Source organism: Vespula vulgaris, chromosome 19, assembly GCF_905475345.1.
Source record: "Vespula vulgaris chromosome 19, iyVesVulg1.1, whole genome shotgun sequence".
In the NCBI taxonomy this organism is placed as follows: domain Eukaryota; kingdom Metazoa; phylum Arthropoda; class Insecta; order Hymenoptera; family Vespidae; genus Vespula; species Vespula vulgaris.
In genome coordinates this window covers 2,404,076-2,430,943 of record NC_066604.1, presented here as the reverse complement: position 1 = coordinate 2,430,943, position 26,868 = coordinate 2,404,076, and the positions used below count along the sequence as shown (strand labels likewise).

The following is a 26,868-nucleotide window of genomic DNA, read 5'->3' as shown; positions in this document are numbered from 1 at the left end:
GTTCACTTACGCAAATACTCCACGTTTCTTTTTCTATTTTTCTCTACATCGTTTCTTTTCCTTTCTTCTTTTTCATTTATATACACTTTTTTTTTACTCCTTTTATGTTTCAGGTTAGATCATCGAGGGAACGATCATCGAGGGACCGATCATCGTGAAATTAAATTTTTACAGGAAACAAAGTTTACAGAAAATATGTTAAATATAAATATCTTTTTGCATTTAATTTTATATATAATTTTTACTTTTATATTTAACTTTTATTAACTTTTTAATTTTTGCATTTATATTTAGTTTTCATTATATTTTTAATTTTTGCTTTCATATAAATCTTTTATTTACTTTTTAATTTTCGCTCTTATATTTAATTTTCAATATCTCTTTAATATTTGCTATAATTTTATCTTTTCTTTTATTCTTCTTCTGTTTCAGATTAGGTGATCTAGGGACCGATCATCGCGGGACCAATCATCGTGAAATTAAATTTTTACAGGAAACAAAGTTTACAGAAAATATGTTAAATATAAATATCTTTTTGCATTTAATTTTATATATAATTTTTACTTTTATATTTAACTTTTATTAACTTTTTTATTTTTGCATTTATATTTAGTTTTCATTATATTTTTAATTTTTGCTTTCATATAAATCTTTTATTTACTTTTTAATTTTCGCTCTTATATTTAATTTTTAATATCTCTTTAATATTTGCTATAATTTTATCTTTTCTTTTATTCTTCTTCTGTTTCAGATTAGGTGATCGAGGGACCGATCATCGCTGCAAGTATCACCTTGCGAATGGCTGCGTTCTTTAAGATTTTTCCAAAAGCTTTTCTATGCAATTCCAATTAAACATCGAACTTCGTGCATTTTACATTATTTCATCAATCTTTCCTATACTCGGAAATAAATACTCAAGGTTCATTATTCTAATTTCTTTCGGGTGGGACCTATGAGTTGGGCTCGTGGGTGTGGGCTTCTGTGCGGGTTTCCCCCTTTCAGTATCGAAAAATCGAGCTCGATTTTCGTACCCCGGTTTTGGTCAAGTGTAGCTACACTCTATGTCCATCTTTTCTTTTCCCTTTCATCGTTCTCACACGTGCACGTGTTACTTTCCGGATATGCCTTCTTCTTTCTCTCCCGACTTCTATCCTCTTCACATGCGCGCATGTCCCGGTTTCTTTTCTTCTCTTTCTCTTCTGCTTCTCCTCCAGTTCATGGACTTCGACATATCGGCGAGGGTGATCCCATAAATCGTCGAAATGTTCGTTTCATAATCGATTGCTAGACGCGAATACGGGAAGGATAGGAAGAACACTCACGCCTTTGTCGGCGGGCAGAGACGTGGTGTTCTCGGGCGCGAATAAAAGTCCTACCGATATGGACTACGTTTGATTGCTAAAAACGAATAAATGACCGGTCGTGCTAGTGAGTCGGTTTATGTGCTGCCGAGTAGTGTGGTTTGCTATCCGTAAGAGTGGACTGATCCTCCTTCAGTGTAGCCGCCTGATTTCTTGGTTAGTGCATAGAACGCCGCGAACGCGAATTTAAAGTAGAGTCACCGTTCTTCTAACACTCACGGGAGTGTTCGGGCGCGATTAAAAGTCCTACCGTAATGGACTACGTTTGATTGCTAAAAACGAATAAATGACCGGTCGTGATAGTGAGTCGGCTTATGTGCTGCTGAGTAGTGTGGTTTGCTATCCGTAAGAGTGGACTGATCCTCCTTCAGTGTAGCCGCCTGATTTCTTGGTTAGTGCATAGAACGCCGCGAACGCGAATTTAAAGTAGAGTCACCGTTCTTCTAACACTCACGGGAGTGTTCGGGCGCGATTAAAAGTCCTACCGTAATGGACTACGTTTGATTGCCAAAAACGAATAAATGACCGGTCGTGATAGTGAGTCGGCTTATGTGCTGCTGAGTAGTGTGGTTTGCTATCCGTAAGAGTGGACTGATCCTCCTTCAGTGTAGCCGCCTGATTTCATGGTTAGTGCATAGAACGCCGCGAACGCGAATTTAAAGTAGAGTCACCGTTCTTCTAACACTCGCGGGAGTGTTCGGGCGCGATTAAAAGTCCTACCGTAATGGACTACGTTTGATTGCTAAAAACGAATAAATGACCGGTCGTGATAGTGAGTCGGCTTATGTGCTGCTGAGTAGTGTGGTTTGCTATCCGTAAGAGTCGACTGATCCTCCTTCAGTGTAGCCGCCTGATTTCTTGGTTAGTGCATAGAACGCCGCAAACGCGAATTTAAAGTAGAGTCACCGTTCTTCTAACACTCACGGGAGTGTTCGGGCGCGATTAAAAGTCCTACCGTAATGGACTACGTTTGGTTGCTAAAAACGAATGAATGACCGGTCGTGCTAGTGAGTTGGCTTATGTGCTGCCGAGTTGTGTGATTTGCTATCCGTAAGAGTGGACTGACCCTCCGCCAGTTAGCCGTCTGATTTCTTGGTTAGTGCATAGAACGCCGCGAACGCGAATTTAAAGTAGAGTCACCGTTCTTCTAACACTCACGGGAGTGTTCGGGCGCGATTAAAAGTCCTACCGTAATGGACTACGTTTGATTGCTAAAAACGAATAAATGACCGGTCGTGATAGTGAGTCGGCTTATGTGCTGCTGAGTAGTGTGGTTTGCTATCCGTAAGAGTGGACTGATCCTCCTTCAGTGTAGCCGCCTGATTTCATGGTTAGTGCATAGAACGCCGCGAACGCGAATTTAAAGTAGAGTCACCGTTCTTCTAACACTCGCGGGAGTGTTCGGGCGCGATTAAAAGTCCTACCGTAATGGACTACGTTTGATTGCTAAAAACGAATAAATGACCGGTCGTGATAGTGAGTCGGCTTATGTGCTGCTGAGTAGTGTGGTTTGCTATCCGTAAGAGTGGACTGATCCTCCTTCAGTGTAGCCGCCTGATTTCATGGTTAGTGCATAGAACGCCGCGAACGCGAATTTAAAGTAGAGTCACCGTTCTTCTAACACTCGCGGGAGTGTTCGGGCGCGATTAAAAGTCCTACCGTAATGGACTACGTTTGATTGCTAAAAACGAATAAATGACCGGTCGTGATAGTGAGTCGGCTTATGTGCTGCTGAGTAGTGTGGTTTGCTATCCGTAAGAGTGGACTGATCCTCCTTCAGTGTAGCCGCCTGATTTCTTGGTTAGTGCATAGAACGCCGCTAACGCGAATTTAAAGTAGAGTCACCGTTCTTCTAACACTCACGGGAGTGTTCGGGCGCGATTAAAAGTCCTACCGATATGGACTACGTTTGATTGCTAAAAACGAATGAATGACCGGTCGTGCTAGTGAGTCGGCTTATGTGCTGCCGAGTTGTGTGATTTGCTATCCGTAAGAGTGGATTGACCCTCCGCCAGTTAGCCGTCTGATTTCTTGGATAGTGCATAGAACGCCGCGAACGCGAATTTAAAGTAGAGTCACCGTTCTTCTAACACTCACGGGAGTGTTCGGGCGCGATTAAAAGTCCTACCGATATGGACTACGTTTGATTGCTAAAAACGAATCAATGACCGGTCGTGCTAGTGAGTCGGCTTATGTGCTGCCGAGTAGTGTGGTTTGCTATCCGTAAGAGTGGACTGATCCTCCTTCAGTGTAGCCGCCTGATTTCTTGGTTAGTGCATAAAACGCCGCGGACGCGAATTTAGAGTAGAGTCACCGTTATTTTAACACTCACGGGAGTGTTCGGGCGCGATTATAAGTCCTACCGGGGACTTCGGTTTATGGAACGTCGATTATTTGATCACGCCGGTCACGCGAACTTTAGAGTAGAGTCACCGTTAGCCCGTGGGTCCCCAGATGCAGCAACCTCCAAGCGGTGGGACCTGGGTCGGTAGTACTTGCAATATATTGAAATTGTATCTAAATTACATTAATAGTTTATAACTAAATTATATATGGATATTTAAATAATTATATAGCGGAAGTACTACCGGGCGAATGGCTGCATATTTTAGTTAAAACAATTATTTTTAATTTGTGGTTAAATTGTTAATTATCCCTAGTAGGATACCGTTGCGGACTCGATGTCCCTGTTCGTTCATGTTACCTCGCGAACATCGGGAACGCGGATTTTAGAGTAGAGATACCGTTATTTTAACACCACGTGAGTGTTCGGGCGCGATTAAATGTGTCCTACCGTGGACTTGGTTTTATGTGCTTAAATAGTAGATTATATTACGCCGGTAATGCGTATTTTTGACTAGAGTCATTCGGACACTCACATGAGTGTCCGAGCGCGATTAAAAGTCCTACTTGGGACTTCGTTTTATTTGTTCGGCGATTATTTGTTCACGCCTGTCCAGCGAATCTTAGAGAGTAGAGTCCCCGTTCGCTCGTGTGTCCCCAGATGCAGCTACCTCCACGCGGTGGGACCTGGGTCGGTAGTACTTGCGAAATATCGAATTCTATGTCTAAATCATATCTAAAATGTATAATTAAAATTTATATATAATCATATAACGCAAGTACTACCGGGCGAATGGCTGCATATTTCGGTGTATCTCTATAATCTGGTCTTTTTAATTTTAACTAAGCTTAATAGTATATACTTTATACATTTCTAAGCATATTTGAGTAGATGATTTTTAAAGATTATTATTATAAATTTAATACAATTTTATGGTTATTGTTTCGTCAAACGTACTGTAATTCTAATTATTTTAATATTTTTATTCATTCTTATTTACTTTTTCGAAATTAAATATTATATTTTCTTATGTTCACTATCATATGCACATAGTTCTCATTTATTCTTATATTTCTGTTTAATTCTTATTTGTAGCGTTATCGTCAGCCTATTGGTTTCCAGTAAAGAAATACTTTTTTTACGAAAAAATATTTCTCCTTACAAAAAGAGGACTTCTAATTCACAAAAAGATTGTATAATTATTTATTATTGAATTAAAGAATTTAATAAAGCCATTTAGAAAATAATTATATCTATATATCATTTTAACTACAGTTTCTTATATTTCATATAATTTTAATTGCATAAAAAAGGAATTTGACTCTATGTCATTTGTTAATGGATTATATAAGGTTGATTAAGCGACTGGATGAATATATTTTTACATAGTGTATATTTTTTTTATCTTATAGAGTATCATTGTTAATTCTTTTATATATGTATAATATATTACAATTCAATGACTATACGAATATAGGTGGTATCTCACAAATATTAAAATATTTTCCAAAAATTCTTTTCGTTTATAATTATATATATATATATATATATATATATATATATATATATAATTTTACATGAAAATGATCCTTTTTACGGCACTATTGGTTTTACAAAGGATTTATTTTTTGTTGATATGAAAAATAGCCTTTGCATTGGATACATTATCTGAATATTTAAAAAAAATTGTGTATCTTATTTTACTTAAGTATTAAATTCAGTAGTTACATTAATACCACCATAAAAATATAAAACAGTTTATTTAGTTAATTCTACTTATTTAAGATGTTATTAATTAATAGTAATCCTCGAGTGCATTGAGTATGCTTAATTGAAATCATAATTACATGTATGTATAAATCATTGGTAATAAATAATAGCTTTAAATACTGATGTACAATATGTATATCCTATAATGTATTTGTAATTATTCTATATGGCAGTGGCAGTGTTCTGTATTATTTAATTCAATTAGTGATTAATGATTACATTGAAAATATTTAATTATCGATCGCAATTAAAGATTAAATTGGTAATTTAATCATTACTTAGATTAATAATTAACAATTTAAGTTCTCATTGCCATGAAATAAATATTTGCGTTATTACATATTTTTCTTAATCTCTTATTAACATTTAAAAAGAAATGATAAATGATTCTATATATATGGAATAGTTAGTGATTCTGCTTTTTATAATAAAACATTTAAAAAATTTAATGGTCTTCAAAGAAGCTCGTCAATGGACGATTCTACGATAAGACATAAAATGATCGTCAAGTGACACTCTTGACCAATTTTACAGAACTCGCGTCAAGTAACGTTCGACGTAATTTTGTAATCATATGTAGAATAAAACGATTCAAATAATTTATATATTTATCGATTAATTTATATAATTGTTTAAAATACTAATATTAATATAAGTAAACATTTAATCGTTAATTAAATTAAATATTGTCCAACACTGGGTAGTGATTTGTTTACTTACATATATATATATTTTCTTAAAATTGCTGTTTTCACAATTGTGGATATTGTGTGACGAGCTTTTGTGCCATGTTTTCTAAACGCAGACTGATATCAAGTTTCCTACTAACTTTAGAGCTTAATAGATTTTATATTTTAGCATCTTTTGGCTTCACTAAGTCTTACGTCTTAAGGATTACTAATCCCTTTGTCGCGTTATGGCACTTATCTCTGTATTTAACGATTATTTATCAAAGGATTCATAAGAATATTCGTCACTTTGTTGCGCGTCTGCCTCGTAACAGTCTTTGGATTGATTCGATGCACTTCAAATTTGCATCTAAGATGTGTTACATCATTGTATCGGGCAAGAACTCAAGTGTATATTATGCAGTTCAGCCATATCTGTCCAATCTCGTCTTTCTCCTCCTATCATTACGTTTCTTATGCATCCATTGAAATGATCTCGCGTGAGTAACGTTCCTTTCATAGCTGAAGCTAAAAATATTAATATGTAATTAATATATGGTGTATTAAAATTTTTCGAGTAATTTAACGTCGTTGATAAAATTATATTTTTACCTGGTAAACCACCGATATAAAGGGGACCTAAAGTCGTGGATTCCATGAAATGATAATTAACATTAGTAGGCAATCCATATTTTTGATCTAGATCGTCAACTTTTAATGCTAATTCTTCATCGTTATAAACAGCTTGAATACGATGCCAACGATTGTCACAGATAGCATATGGACTAGGAAATCTTTGTTCCACGTACAATGGATTACTATCTCCCAAATCACCAGACATAATTACTTTGCCATTGTTCAATTCCAAGGATAAGGACGGAGAGCCACTAGGAGCAGTTATAGAAAGCAAAACTCCTGATAATTCTGAAGTTCTAAATTCTAGTTGAAGTTCTAGTACAGCTCCTAATTCAAAATTTCTTTCTGTGAAAGCACAAAAATTCTTACAACGTATACGTTCATGATGTCTATTAAACGTGGATTCAAACTTACTGTAAATTGCGTAAGCTTCATCTTGAAAATAAGCTCCACTTTCTACACTAGGAAAGCATTGACCGACATTATAAGCTCGACTGGTGGAACCGACCATGTCATAGATATTTCCATTAACTCTTAAGCCTCTTATACATCCCTTTAAAGTCTCCAATTTCACCACAATTTGTTCTGGTAATGGAGTACCACTTTCTGGTAATCCACCAATATACATCATCGGTGCTAATCCAATCTTTTTAGGTACTTTGATCGTACGAGGGGTTTGAGTATCTACAACAAGTGTCAGTCTTCTCTCATCGTGACTTAATACAACATGATGCCAATTTCCATCGTTGAATGGCGTCTTAAACAAGATCTCTTTTTTCTGCTTGCATTTGACAAGAAGCAAAAGTTGTCCATCTCTAATAACGATCATCAAATAATGCTTTAATCTAAGACCCTATATATTAATAAAAAAAAAAAACAAGTTTTTAATTGTATTTCTTCAAAAAAATATTTCACAATTTATTATTTTATTCTTTAATCAATTTACCGGTGTAATAAATAATAGACCATTGGGATAATAAGTCCTAAAGTCAAACTCAATGGTATATTTTTTTTCCCAGAATTTTTTGAAGTTTAAATAGAGTTGAGTATGGCTGTGTGATTTGTCACCAAATTTTAATGCTCCCGGTTCCAAAGAGTAATATGGAACCTTTTGACAACCCTCAGGCTGAGTAGACATTCCTCTTGACAATGAAGCAGAAGGTGTGTAATTAGGAAGATCTTTACCCATGCTAGGTCCAGGTCGACCAATCAGTGCGTGATCAAACGATGTGACTTCGTCGAATCTTAGGATTCTAAATTAATAAATTATTTAATATGAATTTTGTAAAATATTTTGTTTTTAAAATTTGCTATAGAGAACTTACTCATCATTGAAGATAGCATCTTTAATTGCACCATAAAGAGGAATCTTAGTAGTCACCATTTTTGTATTATTAATCAAAGCTGGAAGTCCACCAAAGAAGAGGCCACCGTTAGAATCAGACGCTTTAATAGCTGCACTGCTAGGTAATCTCCCAGTACTTTGATAAGCATCATCGATTCTCAATTCAACTTCCTTTCTTTTTTTAATAATTGTAACAGTATGATATCTCCCATCATTGAAAGTATTATTAGATCTAAGAATAAGCTCTCCTTTGCCAGCGTTTAATCGTACTTCGATTTGTCCTTTCATCACACAGACAGAATAATAATTTTCTCTCTAAAAAGAAAAAAAGAAAAAACAGATATGTATTAACGAGTGAGTAAATTCTCGGCACAAAATTCATTGAATAAAATGATCAAAAAATTATTACCGTTATATCCTCATTAATGACTTGTGGACTGTATAATTTTTCTTCTTGACCTTGGAACGTGGATAACAATAGAAGAGTTTCTTCTTGTAGAGTTCTGAATGAGAAACTCATAGATGAACTTATTTTACGTAAAGTGTAGGAGGAATGTTCGAGATAGCCATTTCCATAAAATCCTACTATTCTTAGTGGCTAAAATATAATTATAATTCATGAACATAATAATAAATAATTAATTAATTAATTAATTAGAGTAAAACTATTTTTTTCAAATAATAACCTTGTTTGCACAAGTTGGTTCAACGCCATAATACTGTTCAACCATAGGATCATAGCCTTCTTGTACGATAATATTAGACATACAACCAAGAAATGATACTTGAGATGGTAGTATTATATTTTCAGCTCTAAAACTAGGCGGTACACCACCGAAATAATATTTAGCTTGTGCTAAATCTGGAATATCTTCTTTCTTAGGCTGAGGTGTTGGCGCTCCTATCTTCTTATCATTTTCTTCACCAACATTTAAACTACATTTCTCAATACTTTTACGTAACTGATATTGTCTAAAGGCATCTACCGTTGTCCAATTACCATTATTGTATTTGTAAGTGGAGGACATCTCCATACTAACATTACCACCATAGCCGACGTGAAGAATGACTCTTCCTTCTCGAAGAAATATCATGATATGTTGATTCTATCGATTGGATTTAAACAAATTTAAACAAGTAGAGAAGAAATTTCATTTTTGGGACTTTGTAAGTATACATATATGTATGTATGTATTCTAAAATATACGTACATTATTTTCATTAATTGCTAAGAAGATTAAAGCATTTTCATCGTATGTACGGAAACTGATAGAGACCCCAAACGTATATTTGTTGTAAGGACCAGAAGATACTTTATTTCTAACAGCATAGCCTTCACCATTAAAGCTATAAGCTATGTCATCCCTGATATCTTCAGTTCTATTTCATAAAAAAATAAATTAATAAGAAAATGTTCATCATCATACAATTTCAAAAGAAATAGTCATTTATTTCTAATAATTACCCTTCCATGCAAGCTTCACAGGCCATGTCTGGTGCAGTTGTAACAAAATTCCATAAACCAATAGGTTTTCCATCAAGAATGACCTGATGAACACAAGCAGGTAAACCATTAACAGCACTGACTTCAACAGGTCTTCTTTGAGATTCTGGTATGCCTCCTAACCAAACACGATCCATACTGATGACATCGAATCGTCCATATTCTGGATTCGTTGAATTCATCACAGGAAGATACCTCCCAGATGTAGAAGATTGTTTTCGAACACTGAGTTTACCAACGTTTCTTATTCTATAAAAATTAGAAAAAGAGTAGATAAAGTAAAGAATTTAGATAAGGTAGAAAGTAAAATATTTTAAAAATTATATTTTTAAAAAAGATTTGTTTACCGTTCAGCTTCAATGCGATACCAAAATCTATCTTCTTTGAGTTTACCACTTTCGATGATTTCAGGATGTGTTAAGATTCCTGTACCTCCTCCTACATTCCACAAAAATTTCACTTTCCTATCGATCATTTCTAAAGCTATGAAATCATCCTATGAAATAACAAAAAAAAAATAACATTGTCACTTGGTGTATAAAAATTGGTAAAACATGCAGATTAAAAAGAACGTACATTGATACTGCTAGGCAAGTAAAGTAAAGAGCCTTCTTTTCGATTATTAGGAATAGCAAAAGTCATTACTATATTTGTCATTGAGGATGGTTGAAGAGTTGTTGGTCTATAGGATCTGATACATTTTTTGTCTTCCATCGATTTCACGGAAATTCGAATCTAAAAGATTAAAATTGATTAGATGAAAAATTAGAAAATAAAGAATACTTGATTTTCTTCAATGATTATTACTCCTTCAGCAGTATTCCTAGCCTCTGCAATCTTGTCTTTGAGATTTTGTAGCTTTGATGTTAACGTATCATTCCATTTGTCGAAAATACTTTTACGTTTCACTGCAGCATTTGATAAACTTATTAGCTTCGCATCTGCTTTTTTAATGTTACTCAAAGCTTCTGATACTGGAATAGAAATTGATAATATAGTTTATTAAGAATTAAAGTCGATTAATTATTTAAATTTTTACATTTTTCACTGGCTAAACTGATTTTCGAATCTCCTTCTCTCTTTAGATCTTGGAACTTTGATTGTAATCTATCAGAAATTCCTTTTTTGTAATCATCGATTAGTCTCTGCATGTCGGTCAGTGATTCCGAAACTTCATTGTTGTCTTGCATAACTTGTTCTAATTTTTCTTGCACTGAAAAAGATAGAGAAATTAATTTTACATAGGAATATTTTTATTTAGTATTTACATGCATTTACTTACACGCTTTGCTTTCACTCTGGACTTCTCTCAATTTTACATTTATATTGTTATCACGTATTCCAGTATTGTTTAAAGTATTCTTTAAAAGTTTCACAGCAGCTTCCTGCAATTCTGTTTTATTAGACGAATCTTCGACGGTTTCCTTCATGTCATTGGCTTTTTTTAATTGTTCGGTTGAATCACGTAGAACATCTATCGATTTGTCCAACATAGATTTTGATTGTTTTCCGTTTGGAAAAATCTATATAAAATAATTTTGTATTATTTAAGCATCATAGTATGATTAATTATTAAATCAAACAATGAGTGAAAAGAAGAAATAAGTCTATGAAATAATTAGTCAATGTATGAGTCTATAAATAAGATGAAGAAGTGAGTCAATGATTGTCGAGTGACACTCGACACAAATTTTACGAAATTTATGTGTTAATAGCAAATTTCGTCTTAAAATAATTGAAATGATTGAAAATCGTGTATTATTGAATTTTTTTTTTGGCAAAATAAAATTAATTTAAATCATAAAAATTCGTTTATAGAAATTGTTTATGAAAATTATTAATTATTAACAATAAGTTGAAAAAATAGAGAATAATCTACCCTTTAAAACGATATTCGTTTAAAGTCTCTACGATTTTTAGATCCGAAGATATTCTCATGTAAATGGAAAACATGGGCTATTAACAATATAAAAAAAAATCTTTTTTTTCGATAAACAAAATAATTTGTTTATAAATTATTTATCAATTTACGTAATTTTATAAATCAATCGTAATTTGAATCTTTTTCTTTGATAAAATAAGATGAATTTAGTTCCTAAAAATTTGTTTATAACAAATTGTTTATAACAAATTGTTAATTAATTATTAACAATATGATAAAAAAATAGGAAATATTCTACCCTTTAAAATGATATTCGTTTCAAGTCTCTACGATTTTAAGATCCGAAGATATTCTTATGTAAATGGAAAACACGGGCTATTAACAATATAAAAAAATTGTTTTGTTTCGATAAACAAAATAATTTGTTTATAAATTATTCATCAATTTACGTAATTTTATAAATCAGTCGTAATTTGAATTTTTTTCTTTGATAAAATAAGATGAATTTAGTTTCTATGAATTTGTTTATAACAAATTGTTTATAATAAATTGTTAATTAATTATTAACAATATGTTAAAAAATAGGGCATATTTTTCCCTTTAAAATGGTATTTGAATCAAGTCTCTACGACTTTTAGTTCCGAAGATATTTCTATATAAATGGAAACGTTTATGTTGACCCACTGACCTACATAATTTCATTCATTTAACCTGGTGACACACTGACCTATATAAATTCCAAGAATTTACGCATCCCAGCTGACCGAATTACTACTACTACTACTATTACTACGAACAGCTGTAGTGAATGAATTATGAATGGAAATCTTTCGAAGGCGATATCTCCGGAACGGAAAGTCGTAGAGACTTGATTCAAAAACCGTTTTAAAGCAAAATTTATTCTCTATTTATTTAAATATTGCAATAATATTGTTATAATAAAATCGATTTTGTTAATAATTTTTTATATTGAATCTTTTTCTTTTCTTTCATAATAAGAACATAATTATGATAAAATCATTCAAATTTTTAGTATAATTATGTAAATTTTATTTTATTTATTTAAAATAAAGGATAAAAGATTAATAATATGCGATATATTGCTCAATCGTAATAATTATAACTAAATAAATGTTTAGAATGTTGTTACCTGAGAATTCGTATTTTCAGCTGTCTCTTTTGCCATTAACGCAGTATCTTTAGCTCTTGTCAAGCTATCAACGATGTTCTTGTAAGCTTGACTCGCCTTCAGCGGGCTAGCCGCTATGTCGCGTGTCTCCGAAAACAGACTGCTTGGCAGAAACGCGAGTTGCACTTTATCAAGTCATCGAGCATCGATTACACAAAGTAGCATAAAATATATTGTTTGAAAATAATGAACTCTTTACCGATAAGACGAAAATCACTTGAATATATTGCTATTACTACAATATTAAACATTTGAATCAATTTCGCACGTATGATTTTTAAGTTATTCGATCTTATCAGTTAAGGATTGATTCACATTTAGATAACGCGAGTAATATGAAAAAAAGAACTCTTATAGAAAAAATAAAAAAAAATGATTTTCGTACCTAACGTAATCATCCACATAATTTGACAAATTCTTCGCATGTTCGATCGCTGGAATGACGTATTTATCATTGTATTCGTAATTTAATCTGTATAATATTTCTTCTTTCACACGTAATTCATCGGTCCAAAAAGATAATTTCTTTTTCAGATCTGGAAGATTCTAAAAAAATATACATTGCAATATCTGCTCGTTTAAACTCGATCAATTTAAATTCTCAATCATACTAACTTGAAGATCATTCTGTGTGTTAATAATGAATCCTTTTGCTTCATCAATCAATTGTTTTCCATCGTTCATCGCATCGATCTCTTTTGCCAACGCAGTAATTCGATTACAATAATTTTCGAATTCCACGTATGTTTTATTAATGTCTTTATAAAGACCATCGTAAGTAAATAAAATCTCCATTGTTTCTTCCAAAATTTTTTTCATATCATTCAACTTCAAAGTGAAATCATCAGTGTCTTCTTGAGCTATCATTATCGGTTCCGTTGAGTTGCAGACTGAATTTAACCATTCGATATACTCTTTAGTGTTTCTATGTACCAAATAAAAATTTGTCTTTTTATAATTTGAGGGAAATAAAAAGTAGTAATTGCAAAGAAAGAATTGCAATTGCTTACTTGATAAATTCTTGAATCTTCGCAGTTTTCTTTGGTAAATTCACGTTCTTCAAATCGTGCAGTATCGTCTTCGCCGTTTCCAAGGCTTTTTTGATTTCAATCTTTTTGTCATCATCACCATAAGAATTTAATCGTGATATAGTTTCTAAAAAAAACGATAAGATTAAAGAATACACAGGAGACAACAAATTAATTCTCTCCAAAAAAAAAGAATTTAGACATACGATACCTTTGATACTTTCGTAAAGATTTCTGATCTCAATTTGTGTACTGAAAATGTTGTTTTTCAGATCATTCGACTTATTCTTCCACAAATTGCCACGATTAGTATGATCGTTTGCCTGTAAAGAAACGAAAGATCTCCTTTCTGATATCAACGAGAATGTATAAAGAAAATTCTTATTATGAATGAAAGAAGAAAAAAAAAAGAAAGAAATTCTCTCTCTTTCAATCATATACTCTATCATCAATTAATCTAACTAAAAAGTGTTTCTCATACTTTAAAACACTGGTCAGTTAAGTACGTACATTTCTTAACAAAGTTTCAGCGTTTTTCATGAGCTTTTTGTATTCGTACCAGGGCACGTTCTTCATTCTCTGCTTAAGCTGGCTTTGCAGCTTCAACTGGTCTAGTAGAAAACTCGTATTCGATTCGATGTAAGTTAGTTCCTCCCAGGGAGGAGGTACGTAACCATCAGCGATGTGAGATGTTCCAGCTGCAAGTTCTTCCATCATCGTATCGACGTCGTCCAATAAAATTCCGGTGCAGTTGTCGTTACATGCTGAAAATCGTTAATATCAAAGTAATAAGATGAATATCAATGAGAAATCAAATCAATATTCTCGTATCACTTACACGTGCAAACGTTGTCGATGTAGACGTGACGATAAGCTGTACATTGAGAACAATCTCTTCCAGTTGAACCTGGTCTGCAATTGCATTGTCCTGTTTTTTCATCGCATTTATCGCTAATACTACCTGCTAAATTGCAATTACATGGTATGCATTGGCCTCCGGGTAGATTAGGGAAACCGTAATAATTGTGAGTACATCGTTCGCACATTCTGCCGGTGTAACCTGTGATCGATTGAAAAAGAATAGTTGACGATCATGGTTGATTATATATGCTTTATTCTCTATCTACGTTTATTTACATCAATTTATTTTGTTTAAATCATGAGTTACCAACCAGGCTTGCAGTGACAAATCGGTTCACTATCAGCACGAACGACACAGCTACTTGAGAATCTTTTATCAACCTGTGGACAGGGACAAGGTTTGCAGCCACCGATCTCAGGATGTCCATAAAAGCTATCTGCACAAATCTCGCATCTTGGACCGATAGTATTGCCTCTGCAATTCTACGAAGAAGAACATAGATATCTATGAAACATTATCCAGGTTTATACACATACACGCACAACATGCTTGTACATGAATGCACGTGTTTACGATTACACGCTTCGTTATGTAAGACAAGCAGTTAGAGAATATCTTAGTCACTCACTTGACAATATCCCGTCTCTCTGTCACATATCTCTGATCTACCGCTGCACTGACAACGCCTAGCTTGTCCGACAAGATCGATTACTATAGTAGACGTGACGGTTGTGTTTTCATACGATCTATAGAAGCCTATACTTGGATCTTGGCAAGATGTGCCGTTATATTCCGGAGGACATTGACAAATCTCAACGCCACTTGCCAATGGTGGAGAATGAGTGTGAGTTAACACTGCAGCTTCCAAAGATGCTTCCAGAAGGCTAACAAAAACATTTTGCACGATTAGAATAATCTTAATATTTCAGATTGGACCTGTCAAATGGTATTGCTAGCTTACGTCGTCTTCGTAAAGTCCGCGTTGTCTGTGGCTTTTATGAAGATACGTTGCACATTCTGTAAAGCGACCATCAAAACCTCTCTGGTAACTTTGTAATCTGGTCTGCCGTGTAATTGCCATAAAGACTCGTGAAATCTACAAAGGAATATACCGCCTTACTACGTGATGTTTCTTGTCACATTGAATAGATCATTACCGTCATACCTGACTTCATAGCGATTATCTTTAACAGGCGAGTGCAAATAATATTCTAGGATGATCCTATCGTTTCCTTGTAGTTGTACAAGTGGATATTTATGTGCCGATCTCAATGATATACCACCATCAGTTGACGTAGCAAAACGTAATAATCCACCATAAGATGCAACCTTGAATTTCAGATGAAAAGTCATAGAATTTTTCTTTTAATGAAATTATGATCAAATATTACCTTGTCGTGTAAAAACGTTTCTGGAAGTTTCCAATAAAGATGATAATTATAATACAAATTAGCTGGAAGTATAACGTCTCCTTCAATGTTAGGAATTATTGTTAAACCATTAATGACATCTAATTCATTATTCGAGTAAACAAAAACTGCTGTTGAGCCTGAATCGGTGATCTAAAACGGATGCACACGTATATGCATATATATATATATATATATATATATATATATACATATAATTTTAATAATAATATAACGACAATCATTTTTTGGCTTACCATAATATCGTTGACCGATTCGTTAATAAAAAGTGTCCTAGGTTTTTTAATTCTTCTCAATCCCCAACTGAAACCAGCCTGTTGACAATGTTTGCTTCTACCAAAGCAAAAGCATTCGGTACAACCTTTTGGATTATCTTTTGCTAGGCCGAAGGTACCATCCTTGCATCGATTACATTGTCTGCCAACGACATTTTCCTAATTCAGACACAAATGTAAAAAAATCATATTGAATTCGAAATAAAATTGTAATAAATTTTTTTATTAACTTTATTGCTTTTTATAATCGTATAATTATTACGATAAAATATTTTTATATGAAAATGTACCTTGCACGAACACTGCCCATTTTCATTGCAATCACAGATCTCTCCATCACAAGAGAGAATTCCAGCAGCGTCGCATCCACAAGGACGACATCTTGGATAACCATAGTAACCTTTAGCACATCTCTCGCATCTAAGACCATCGTAGCCGATCCTGCAAACGCACTGACCTCGATGATCGCACTGAGATCTCATCGAGCCTAAGGTGCAAGCGCATGGCTTGCAGCCAATTCCTGGAATCAAGTTCCATGAACCTGGTCTACATCGATCACAGTGTTCACCGTAGGTCAAGCTTGGGCATACACAACGTCCTGTGTCGGGATCACAAATATGTCCTGGTCTCACACAGGTATCGCATCCTTTCCGATTAAAATAAAAATAGTCTTAGAATGATCGTAGTAACGTTGCAGAAAGTGTCTTCGAATTATTATCAGATATACAAATTATTAAGCTATAAATAGTTATATAATAAACAAATAAAAATTAGATAATTTAGGCTGATAATAAAATTTAACTTACATTACACATTAATATAATAAATAAATAAAAATTAAATATTTTTGAATATAACTCACGTTGACATCCATTCGACGAGAAACCATAATAACCAGAGAGACAAGTATCACAACGTGGACCAGCCACGCCAGATCTACAATAACATATTCCTGTATTTTGTTGGCAGGAAGAATTGAAAGCCCCGATGGGATCGCAATTGCATGGAGCACATCCTGTTCCTGTTGTCAAGCCCCAGTAATCTGACTACGATGAAATTTCAAGTCAATACAAATAGATCTTACGAAACAAGTTGTAGTTTCTGAACTTACGTTTTTTTAAAAAGAAGAAAAAAAAAGAAAAAAAAAACAAGAACTCACCTGACATTGATCGCACTGTCTACCGACTATGTGAGATTTGCATTGACATTGACCAGTTACTATGTCACATGTCGAACTGATCGAACCTATCATGTTGCAACGACATCCTGTTGAAATAGAAATAAGAAAGTATATATATATATATATATATATTTATATATGTATGTATGTATAACACATTGCTATTCATTATTCATAAGTGTACAACATGCAATGAAAAATAATTTTTTGTTGTTTAGTTTAATGTATGATCACCGATAAACACGTTGCATAACAGTAATAATATTCTTAGAATCCGAAGAATTCTATTCACTTCTTTTATCGGCACCTTAGAATCTAACGATTTCATAATTATTCATAAAGTTTCATGTCAGCAAAACGATGTAAAGCTCGAATGATTTAAATCTTTAGATCGATCGTGATAATAATATATTCATGAAAGTAACTCTGAAACGTTTTAGGTATAAATCAATACGCAAGCTTCATAAATATTCAATCAATTTCTAGTAGGATCTCGTTTTCTCTTCGCGTCACCGCCCCGAAACGATAAATCCGCGTCGTCCTCGACGCGAATCCGCACGCGTAAAATTAACCGGACGAATTTCGTCGTTGCGACGATCCACATCGATCGATCGCATTTCGCAATTAGTGATGCGTCGGACATACGAAGTATATACAAGCATTGTATTCAAATGAGATCTTGAACTTCGACGAAAATGAGGGACGATTTATTTCGATGTATATTTATGTATTATCCATTCGGCCATGAAAAACAATAGCTCGTATTACTGGATAATAAAATGAAAATTTATTGATTTTATTGACATTCTAACTCAATGATTGATCTATCTAATAGATAGATCGATATAATATATATAATTATAGGAATTACAATATCCTTATACAAGTTATTTTATAGTTATAATATCTTTGCAGAAATAAATTCATAATTGAAATATCATTTGTAAAAGTGTTATTTAAAGTTGTATATATCCTTATAAAAGTTAATTGTCAATTAATCATTAATTAAAACTATCTCCTATTAAATCAAATTCTACTTGAAATTAATCAATATCCAAGGATATTCTTATCATTACACAGCTTCAATGAAATAAATAAATAATATTAAACGTAACGTGAATTCATTAGATAAATATAAGGTAGATCTAAAAATACAAGATAACGAAGAAAAACGATATGATCGGAATGTCGATTAACGTGAAAGTAAAAAGATTGAAAATGATCAACACTCGGGCGATTTCAAAGGACAGGAGACAGGACGATGTGTCGTCCAAAGGATAATCGGCATCGAGGCGCGAACTACGTATGGTGTGACATCGTCGTAATTATAACGCTCGTCCACGCGGCTCGTTTAATTTATTAGCTTAACGAGCAACAACGACGTTACGCACGCTAATAGCCACCGATCCGTCCGACCGAGCGAATTTCAATCTGAATAATCTACAGTCTACACAACATACTGCGTGTTCGATCCTACTCTCTTTTCATTCTCGTCTACGTGTTCATGCTTATCAAAATGATCTTAATACTTGTTGGAATTAATTCCCTTGAAATATTGATTGTTCATAAAAATATGATATAAAAAATACTGATCTAATACAAATAATATTAATTCTTATGTATATATGCATATACATTTTTTGTAGACATAACTATAATCAATTTTAATTTTAATTAATAGTTAATAATTATATATATTTTTACGATAGTACGAAAAATTTATTTAATAATTTTATTTGAAGAAATAACAAATATATATCATTGCAATTATAAAAAAAAAATTTAACTCACATTGGTCATGCAAAAATTAGAGAAGCTCGTTACTGCAAAAGTCGAGGTGGCACGCAGCCGAGCTCATGACGTATGATAAATTTAAACAGGTAGACGTAAGATGCAACAAGCACAGGTCGTATAGCGCCGAGCTAAGGCATAAATAATGATCTCGCGTTTCTCTAATCCCTTCGAGCTATTCAAGCATCTATTCTCGTAACGAAACTTGCTGTGGAAACTTAATCGCGACAAATTCCGATCATCGTTCAATCTCACGTGACTTCCTTGCTGTGAGATCGTTCATTAAAACTTAATGATTCTACATTTCTTCGTTTTATAACACATGGAGTTTAATACTAATACAATAGCTCATTAGTAAAATCTAGAGTATCTACATGTACACAGCATACATACATACATACATACATACATATACATATATACAGATTTTTTAATTATATAAACAGTTAAATGTGTAGTATAGTAATATCTTCTTAGAAAGATAAATATATAAATTAATAAAAATTAATTAAAATCTTAACTTTCCTTTTATAATGCAGCTTGATAAAAAAATCTTTCTTTCATTGATCGATTTTTACGAGTTTATCTTTTTTTTTAATTTATATATCATTGCTTCTAACGAAAAATAATTAAAGTAATTACCTGATTGTAATCATTAGATACTTTCGATATCTATAACATATCTTGCAAAATCGAAAGAAGACTTAATGACTCCACATCTCTAATTAAACTTCTTGGATGATATCAGTATAAAACGATAATATTAAGCTAATTACCTATTCAAAGCCGTAAAATTACACGGTCGATAAAGAAGATTTATGCTGTTCTTCCATGCTAAAATAAGTATTATGTTAATATAAATAAAAATTTTATTATATAAATTAATAATAACAATAAGAGTTATATTTAAATAGAACAATATATTGAATTAACAAAATTAATTTCATTTTATATTGAAAAAATCGACATGAGAGCATATCTTACCTATGTATATATTAGGTTATAATATATTACATCGAATTTATTCAGCTTAGCATACTGTTGAGATTAGGTTATTGTCCTTCCTATAGTATATATGTACAAATGAATCACTTGAGACATTTTAAACAAATTCTTATACGAATGTTAATTGTCTATTAACGTGAATTATTTTTTTTTAAATTCAAGAAATTCATTGCACTTCTTTTCTTTTTCTTTTTTACACAGTGAACCAATCAGAGAGTTTTATTTCACAGCATCCAGATTACGACCAATCAAAAGCCAAATTGTATCAGTGAAGTAAATGAGATTATAATATGCTCGAGATTAAGTATTAAAAAGTATAAGAAAATTTAATTTTTGTTCTAATCGTTAATTTTTTATTATAATAAAAGTTTTAAATGTGCAAGGAGACAAAAAGAAAAATGGAGAGATGATCTCGTGCCTTGAATTTCAAAGTACACGTAGTAGATAAATCATCAAAAATTATTAATTAAAAATTATTAGACGTTTATAAATAAAACATCTTATCACGTATTAAATGCATAGAGAATATTTACGTAAATATATATATTGTATATATAGAAATGAATTATTTCATTATTCTATGTAATAATTATATATATATACTTTTGACTTACGATAGTAAGTTAAGAATGTATGGGTGTGAAGTATTGTACATGTAATAAGAATTAAGTTTCGTTAATTATTTAATTAAACAATAGTTATTAATTTTTATGATTCTAATAATGCAAATTTTCAATAATTAACATGCCTCGATAATTTATTTTATTTATTAATTTATAATAATAGTCAGAAAAATAAATTTTTAATTTTTCGCGGGTAAAGTGGGTAAGGGGCGGGGCCTAGTTACTTTCGTTGCCAGTAATGCTTACGCCATTTCGTTTTTGTTTTCTCCGGTAGTTGCACGGTGTTTCGTCGTGCTCTTAATTATAAGTAATTAGCATAATTTTTTTTAATGTACACTCTTTTCCAATATATCAATCGATTCCTTAAAACACGCTTTCTTACATGTGTCATTTGCAGATCAAGGCAAAATAGTGTTCAAGAAATATCTGCGAAAAAAGAAATCGATCGTTTGGCGTCTCCTGTAAAATTTACTACACAATAACTTTTTTGATTGTTCAGCTTCATTTTCACGATACAGGTAATTATCTTGCTTATTAACGATGCTTTAATTATTAATTGATTATTAATTCGTGCTGAAACATCGAATTTTGTGTTATATTCAAGTTTCGAATGAGTATATATATATATATATGTATGTATGATGTGTGTATATGATACACACGTACCATACACACACACACACACATGAGTATAATACGCGTATATTAAAATCAAGTACAACAAAAAATTGGATAATTCAAGGCTTATTAGCAAATAATAAATAATTTATTATATATATGATTATATATATGATTTCATTTTATATTATATATAAATAATTAACGTTTATAGAATGTATACACATTATACTCACTATTACTATATATATATATATATATATATATATATATATATATATACATTTATTTTTTTCATATATTAAACGTATATTTAAATATCCATAGCATATATATTTATTCATTTCATACAGACAAACACGTTCATACACGTTTACTTTCGTTTACGTGCTGGTATGTTTATTTTTTTTTTTAAGGAACAGAGAGACGCATGACGTAATACAGAGAGATAGGTAACACTCGGAGAAGAATAACAAACATATAGCCTACGAAGTTCCAGGAATTTCACGGATGAGTAAGCCCGATGTGAACAATTGGCTACGTGCTCTCACATTTGCCGGAATTCCAGGAAATTAGTCCTTGGAGTGTACACAAACAAAAATATTGTATCATATAAGATCGAACGAGGGGCGGTACGCAGAGGTGAAAAGAACATTCTTACGATTAGTACGAATTGTGTCCTGGACGAGTGAAGACTTCTCAACGGAACAAGTAAGGACAGATTTCTTAAAAATTTATTTAGAATATAAAATATTTTATTACGTATTTTAATTATAAAATCTATGTAATTTGATTTCAGATATATTCGCTATATCAGATCGACAACTTGGAATAGGAAAGAAGATCTCAAATTGGAACATCGAGGCATATCATCAATTATTTCATTATTTGAAGAAAACGATCGCCATCATCCCATTAAAGAATATACTACGCGGTAATACATGCAGCTCTTTGGTAATGTAGTAACATATACAGCATTTACTCGTTTCTTTCCATCAATTGTTGAGATTTTTTCCAATTTAAATATGGATCTCCATACGCAGCTACCTCCTTGCGGTGAGATCCGGTAACCGATATTGCTTACGGTGTCCATACATTTTTATGGTATAACGTAAGCACTGTCGGGCGAAAGGCTGACGTTCGGTGTATTAGAAAAATTTTGTCTTTCAATATTATTCACAATTTTGTATAAGTTTGAATAAGAATATAGCACGCGCTGTGATTTATATTAAAGTAATAGATATGATTCAAGATACGTTTAATCGTTAAATATTATATATACATACTCTTCATTATTAATACAATACTGCTTCTTGTATTATTGTATTATATAATGCTATATCTATTTAATTATAGGTATCAACATAATTAATATATTTCTGCAAGCATAACCCTATTGCGATCAAATCTATTTTTAAGAAATAGATACATCGCGATATTTATACGTTTGTTCAACCTAATTTATTTAGGTATAGTTTCCAAGTTTTGTAGTTACATCTTGTGAATGATATTCTTTTTTAGATTACATTTATTAAATATATATTTTATTGAAGTACAAGTTCACAATAATGAATCAATTAATAATAGTATTAAATATCATAAATTAAATTAAATATTATAATATTCATATAGTATTAATATTATAAAATATAAAATTCATTTTTTTAAAGTATATTACATTTTGCTTTAACAGACATGGCACATTTCCTATGTGCCTCTTTTTTTTTTTTAGTTCATAAGGCATCAGTTGTTGATCGCGCGCAATGCGATCATAGAGTCAGTGCTTGTGCGAAAAAGTTTTTGATTTTTGCAACCGAATGAGTTGCTTTAATAACAATTAATTAAAATCGCGAATTAGAGTCAGTGTTGTTCGCCGATTAGAATTTCTCGGTCGCGTTAATAGATCAGAAAACAAGCATTTATGTTATATTCTTGTTAAAACTATTTGTTCGCCGCGTTGTTAGAATCATAACACACTATCGGCCAATTCGGTGGAAGAGGATTGCGTTGCGAAAAATATTGTACTGGTCGATAGTGTGAATTTAAAAATGCATCCTCTTCATCTTTACCGACGAATGTAAGGCTTCGTCAGGATACAATCACATGTAAGTATATTTCTTTATTGTAATCATTACTTCTCGTTCATTGTTTAAAATCATATATTTTAATCATTTTTCATTCATTCAACATATTCCTTTGATATAGAACATATAATTAATATTTTTTTGTACTTTTTTGTATTACAGATTCATCGATTCATCGATTCAACGAGTCATCGAGTCATCCATTCAACGATTCAACGATGCAATAATAATTTCAACCAACTTCACGACATCATTCAACCTCCTACGAGGGGGACGAGTGTTTTGGAGCCATCGCAGAACTTCTTAAGTAGTAAGTGAAAAAATTTAAAGTTCCTCTGGTGCCCATCATGCCGAGGATGAAAGGTCCTTATCGGCACGGGTTACTGGTTGTATTCGCAGACGTCCCATGTCCGAAACGAGCAAAAGTGTCCGTGATTAAAATCTTTGATTTTATTCACGAGTGGTCCCTATACGTTTAGTTAGATATTTTCTTGTGCATATTTTATTATTATTATATATATATATATATAGCTCAGGCCAGGGTCTTCTTGTTTCAAAGTCGTTTCATTTACAGTGCTGTTTATTAGCACTTTTTTCTCTTCGTTTTTGCTCGCGATATTAGTAATGAAATCGGGCATTAATTTACCCGATTTCGTATAAAGCATATAACGTGGTTTACGTTACATGCATTGCTTCGTACTTAGTCCATTTAATCGCGATTTACTTCGATATTTTAAAATATCGATTTACCCATAAATGAGCAAGAAGACAAACCCCTTCCGCGACGGATAGATTCTGGTAGTTAAGTGGTGGATTATAATCCCGTTCTTTCATTAGAACAGCCATTTAATGAAAGGAGTCGTCCGAGGTTTTTTTATTAAAATTATATATTTCTTAATAATGAAATTTCATAACTGCATAATGCGTATGCATATATATGAGCTATGTGCATACTTCATCCCTCCATGTCAACGACTGCCTACCGCGGGTCGCTCAAAGGCCCTTAAGCGGTGTATACAGGTGGGGTTGCAAAACTATTTTTGCCACTTATTATTTTTTTACCACTTTTAGTGGTAAAACCCATATGTGGTGGTCACACTCATATGTGGTGACCGCCTACCATCATCCATCCTTGTTTGAGCTCTTGCTAATAAGACGTGCAAAGAGACTCTAGAGTCACAGTCCGCTTAAATTTTATATATATATATTTTTATATATTTTTTTATATATTTTTTTATATATATTATAAATTAATCATTTTTTAGCTCAGGATTTTCAGCACTAATATACTAATACCCCTTTCTCCCCCATGCTTTCTGCGTTCTCATCCATGCGTTTAACCCAGGTGTTACTCGTGTGGGTGAGAAACAGTCAGTGTGGATTTAGTTTTAAGTTTCCTTTTCAGCGACTGTCATTGTGCTGGTGATTGCACGGTGTATCTTGCACTTGTATGTGCGTTTTAGGAAGTGCATTGTACATCGTTTCGCGATAACATTTAAATAGATATCTGATATATCTAATATATAACTATATTAGTATCGGTTTGCATAATAGTTACCACATTTTTGTGGAAAATTCTAAATACTCGTATATATTACTAGTATCTATATATATACTAGTATGTACTAGTATTTTTGCTTTAGTCATATATGCAATAATCATTAGCCTTGGCAGTCGATTTCAGCAACTGGTACGTACTCCCAAAATATATTAGAAAAAATACGTGGTTGAACTAGGGTGTCGGAGGTGCCCCGGGGCATGCTCTCTAGTGTAGGCTTTTGCACCCTGGTGGAGTGTGAGAGAACCGTGGAGTGTATGTGTTGGTGTGAATGTTTGCACTTTTTAAATATAGGTCATAGGCAGGCAGGTAGCATACTTTTCTGAGTGAATGTGTCAATTAATTTTAAGTAGGTAGGGACCGGGTAAGGATGCGATTCCTACTCAGAAGTGGGAAGTCCTTTCTTCGGGGATTTGTGAAGTTTCAGCAAATTTTACGATCTTTCAGCATGGCTGAACTTTATCTTTTTATATTTTTTTTTAATTTTTTTTTTCTTACATTTTTTGCTGACACTTTGCATCGCGCGATATATCAGTATCAAACAGTTCGAAAAACTTTGCACCCAATGAGAACATCAGATACATCCCATATCTTTTGAACTTAGCAAAGGATTTTGAATTTGTTCGGTACTTAGTTTTAAATTAACTCTTGCACTTCGCGATTCTTAAAATATTTACTATCTATATATTTCTTATTTAGAAGTAGAATATACCTGCATAAGTAAAGTGGAAGTATTACATTTCTTGTGATCTTGACATTTTACCGCAACTATATCCATCTTCTAAGTGCAACGAGTTAATGTTAGTACGTAATAGGTTCATCGAATAGAATGAATATTATGTCTGCTGGAGCATTCGATTAAATGTGCCTGTGTTATTGCGTACGGTTGGTGGATTCTTTGAGTCCATTGATTGTCCACAGGCTAGGATAGCTTTACGGTTTAGTTGAAATATTTTTATATGAATCTTTTATTTTTATTTTTTTTAATTAAATAAATAGATAAATAAATAAATAAAGATCGTTAGAAAATCGAGACGCACCTAGGCAGAGTAGAAAACGCAGTTGAGAATACGCGTTGGGACTCGTCAGTGCCGTTTGGGGTGATTCATTCGCGAATTTTGCCATACTGCAGTGGTTATACTATTTAGAAGTAATCGATACTTTACGTCGCAAGCGCTTACCGCTCGTTAGGTTAAGGAAAAAAAAAAAAAGAAAAAACCAGAACAAACCTGCGTGCGAAAATGTGTTTTCACTTCCCAACCCCTTAGCTTGCGATCATTGCGTCTCGTTCGATGCGTGCGTTTACACGAGTGGTTTGAGTCTTGTTGCATAAAGTGAGATCAGGTCGGGATCAGGTCGGTTTAGCTTAGGGACGATTTCATTCTTGTAGTAGCAACTACTGCAGTATGTCAATCTTTGTGGGTGCGTTGCTTCGAACGGTAGGGCGTTTTTTGATGCGTAAACTTATCTTGCGTCGCACGTAAGGAATGCTCCAATGCAGTGGTTAGGGCACGAAGCAAGAAGTGGCTGTATGCTGAAGAGGCCCCCACATAATGTGGCTCAAGAGGGCAACTATCGACTACAAGTCATTTTTCAAAGGTGGTCGGTATGTCGAACCCTTCGTTAATGGCTTGTGGTCTTATCAAAATCCCTTTTACCCTTTACCACGTTGACACTTATGCTCGTAGTAGTTTGTTCCTGGATGGAGATGATGG

The 26,868-nt window shown here is 32.9% G+C and overlaps 1 protein-coding gene across 5 annotated transcripts in view; it reads right to left on the bottom strand.

Annotated features, from left to right (window-relative positions):
- Positions 1–4,965: 4,965 nt before the first annotated feature.
- The window catches only part of LOC127070769 (laminin subunit alpha-1), a 119,224-nt gene continuing 97,321 nt past the window's right edge, over positions 4,966–26,868 (bottom strand). For all 5 annotated transcript variants that reach the window (XM_051009178.1, XM_051009179.1, XM_051009180.1 and 2 more), the window contains 30 exons: positions 17,454–17,560; positions 17,157–17,340; positions 16,585–16,940; positions 16,256–16,453; positions 15,981–16,151; positions 15,755–15,918; positions 15,551–15,685; positions 15,218–15,473; positions 14,900–15,071; positions 14,566–14,787; positions 14,238–14,491; positions 13,939–14,050; positions 13,710–13,854; positions 13,315–13,624; positions 13,085–13,245; positions 12,661–12,799; positions 10,911–11,151; positions 10,668–10,841; positions 10,436–10,602; positions 10,205–10,363; positions 9,976–10,124; positions 9,590–9,877; positions 9,336–9,504; positions 8,811–9,230; positions 8,534–8,722; positions 8,105–8,439; positions 7,726–8,032; positions 7,194–7,632; positions 6,756–7,124; positions 4,966–6,671 (listed from right to left, as the gene is read on the bottom strand). In XM_051009178.1, coding sequence (XP_050865135.1) covers positions 6,529–6,671; positions 6,756–7,124; positions 7,194–7,632; positions 7,726–8,032; positions 8,105–8,439; positions 8,534–8,722; positions 8,811–9,230; positions 9,336–9,504; positions 9,590–9,877; positions 9,976–10,124; positions 10,205–10,363; positions 10,436–10,602; positions 10,668–10,841; positions 10,911–11,151; positions 12,661–12,799; positions 13,085–13,245; positions 13,315–13,624; positions 13,710–13,854; positions 13,939–14,050; positions 14,238–14,491; positions 14,566–14,787; positions 14,900–15,071; positions 15,218–15,473; positions 15,551–15,685; positions 15,755–15,918; positions 15,981–16,151; positions 16,256–16,453; positions 16,585–16,940; positions 17,157–17,340; positions 17,454–17,560 — 6,635 coding nt within the window. In that variant the 3' untranslated portion in view covers positions 4,966–6,528. The remainder of the gene's footprint in view (positions 6,672–6,755; positions 7,125–7,193; positions 7,633–7,725; positions 8,033–8,104; positions 8,440–8,533; positions 8,723–8,810; positions 9,231–9,335; positions 9,505–9,589; positions 9,878–9,975; positions 10,125–10,204; positions 10,364–10,435; positions 10,603–10,667; positions 10,842–10,910; positions 11,152–12,660; positions 12,800–13,084; positions 13,246–13,314; positions 13,625–13,709; positions 13,855–13,938; positions 14,051–14,237; positions 14,492–14,565; positions 14,788–14,899; positions 15,072–15,217; positions 15,474–15,550; positions 15,686–15,754; positions 15,919–15,980; positions 16,152–16,255; positions 16,454–16,584; positions 16,941–17,156; positions 17,341–17,453; positions 17,561–26,868) is intronic.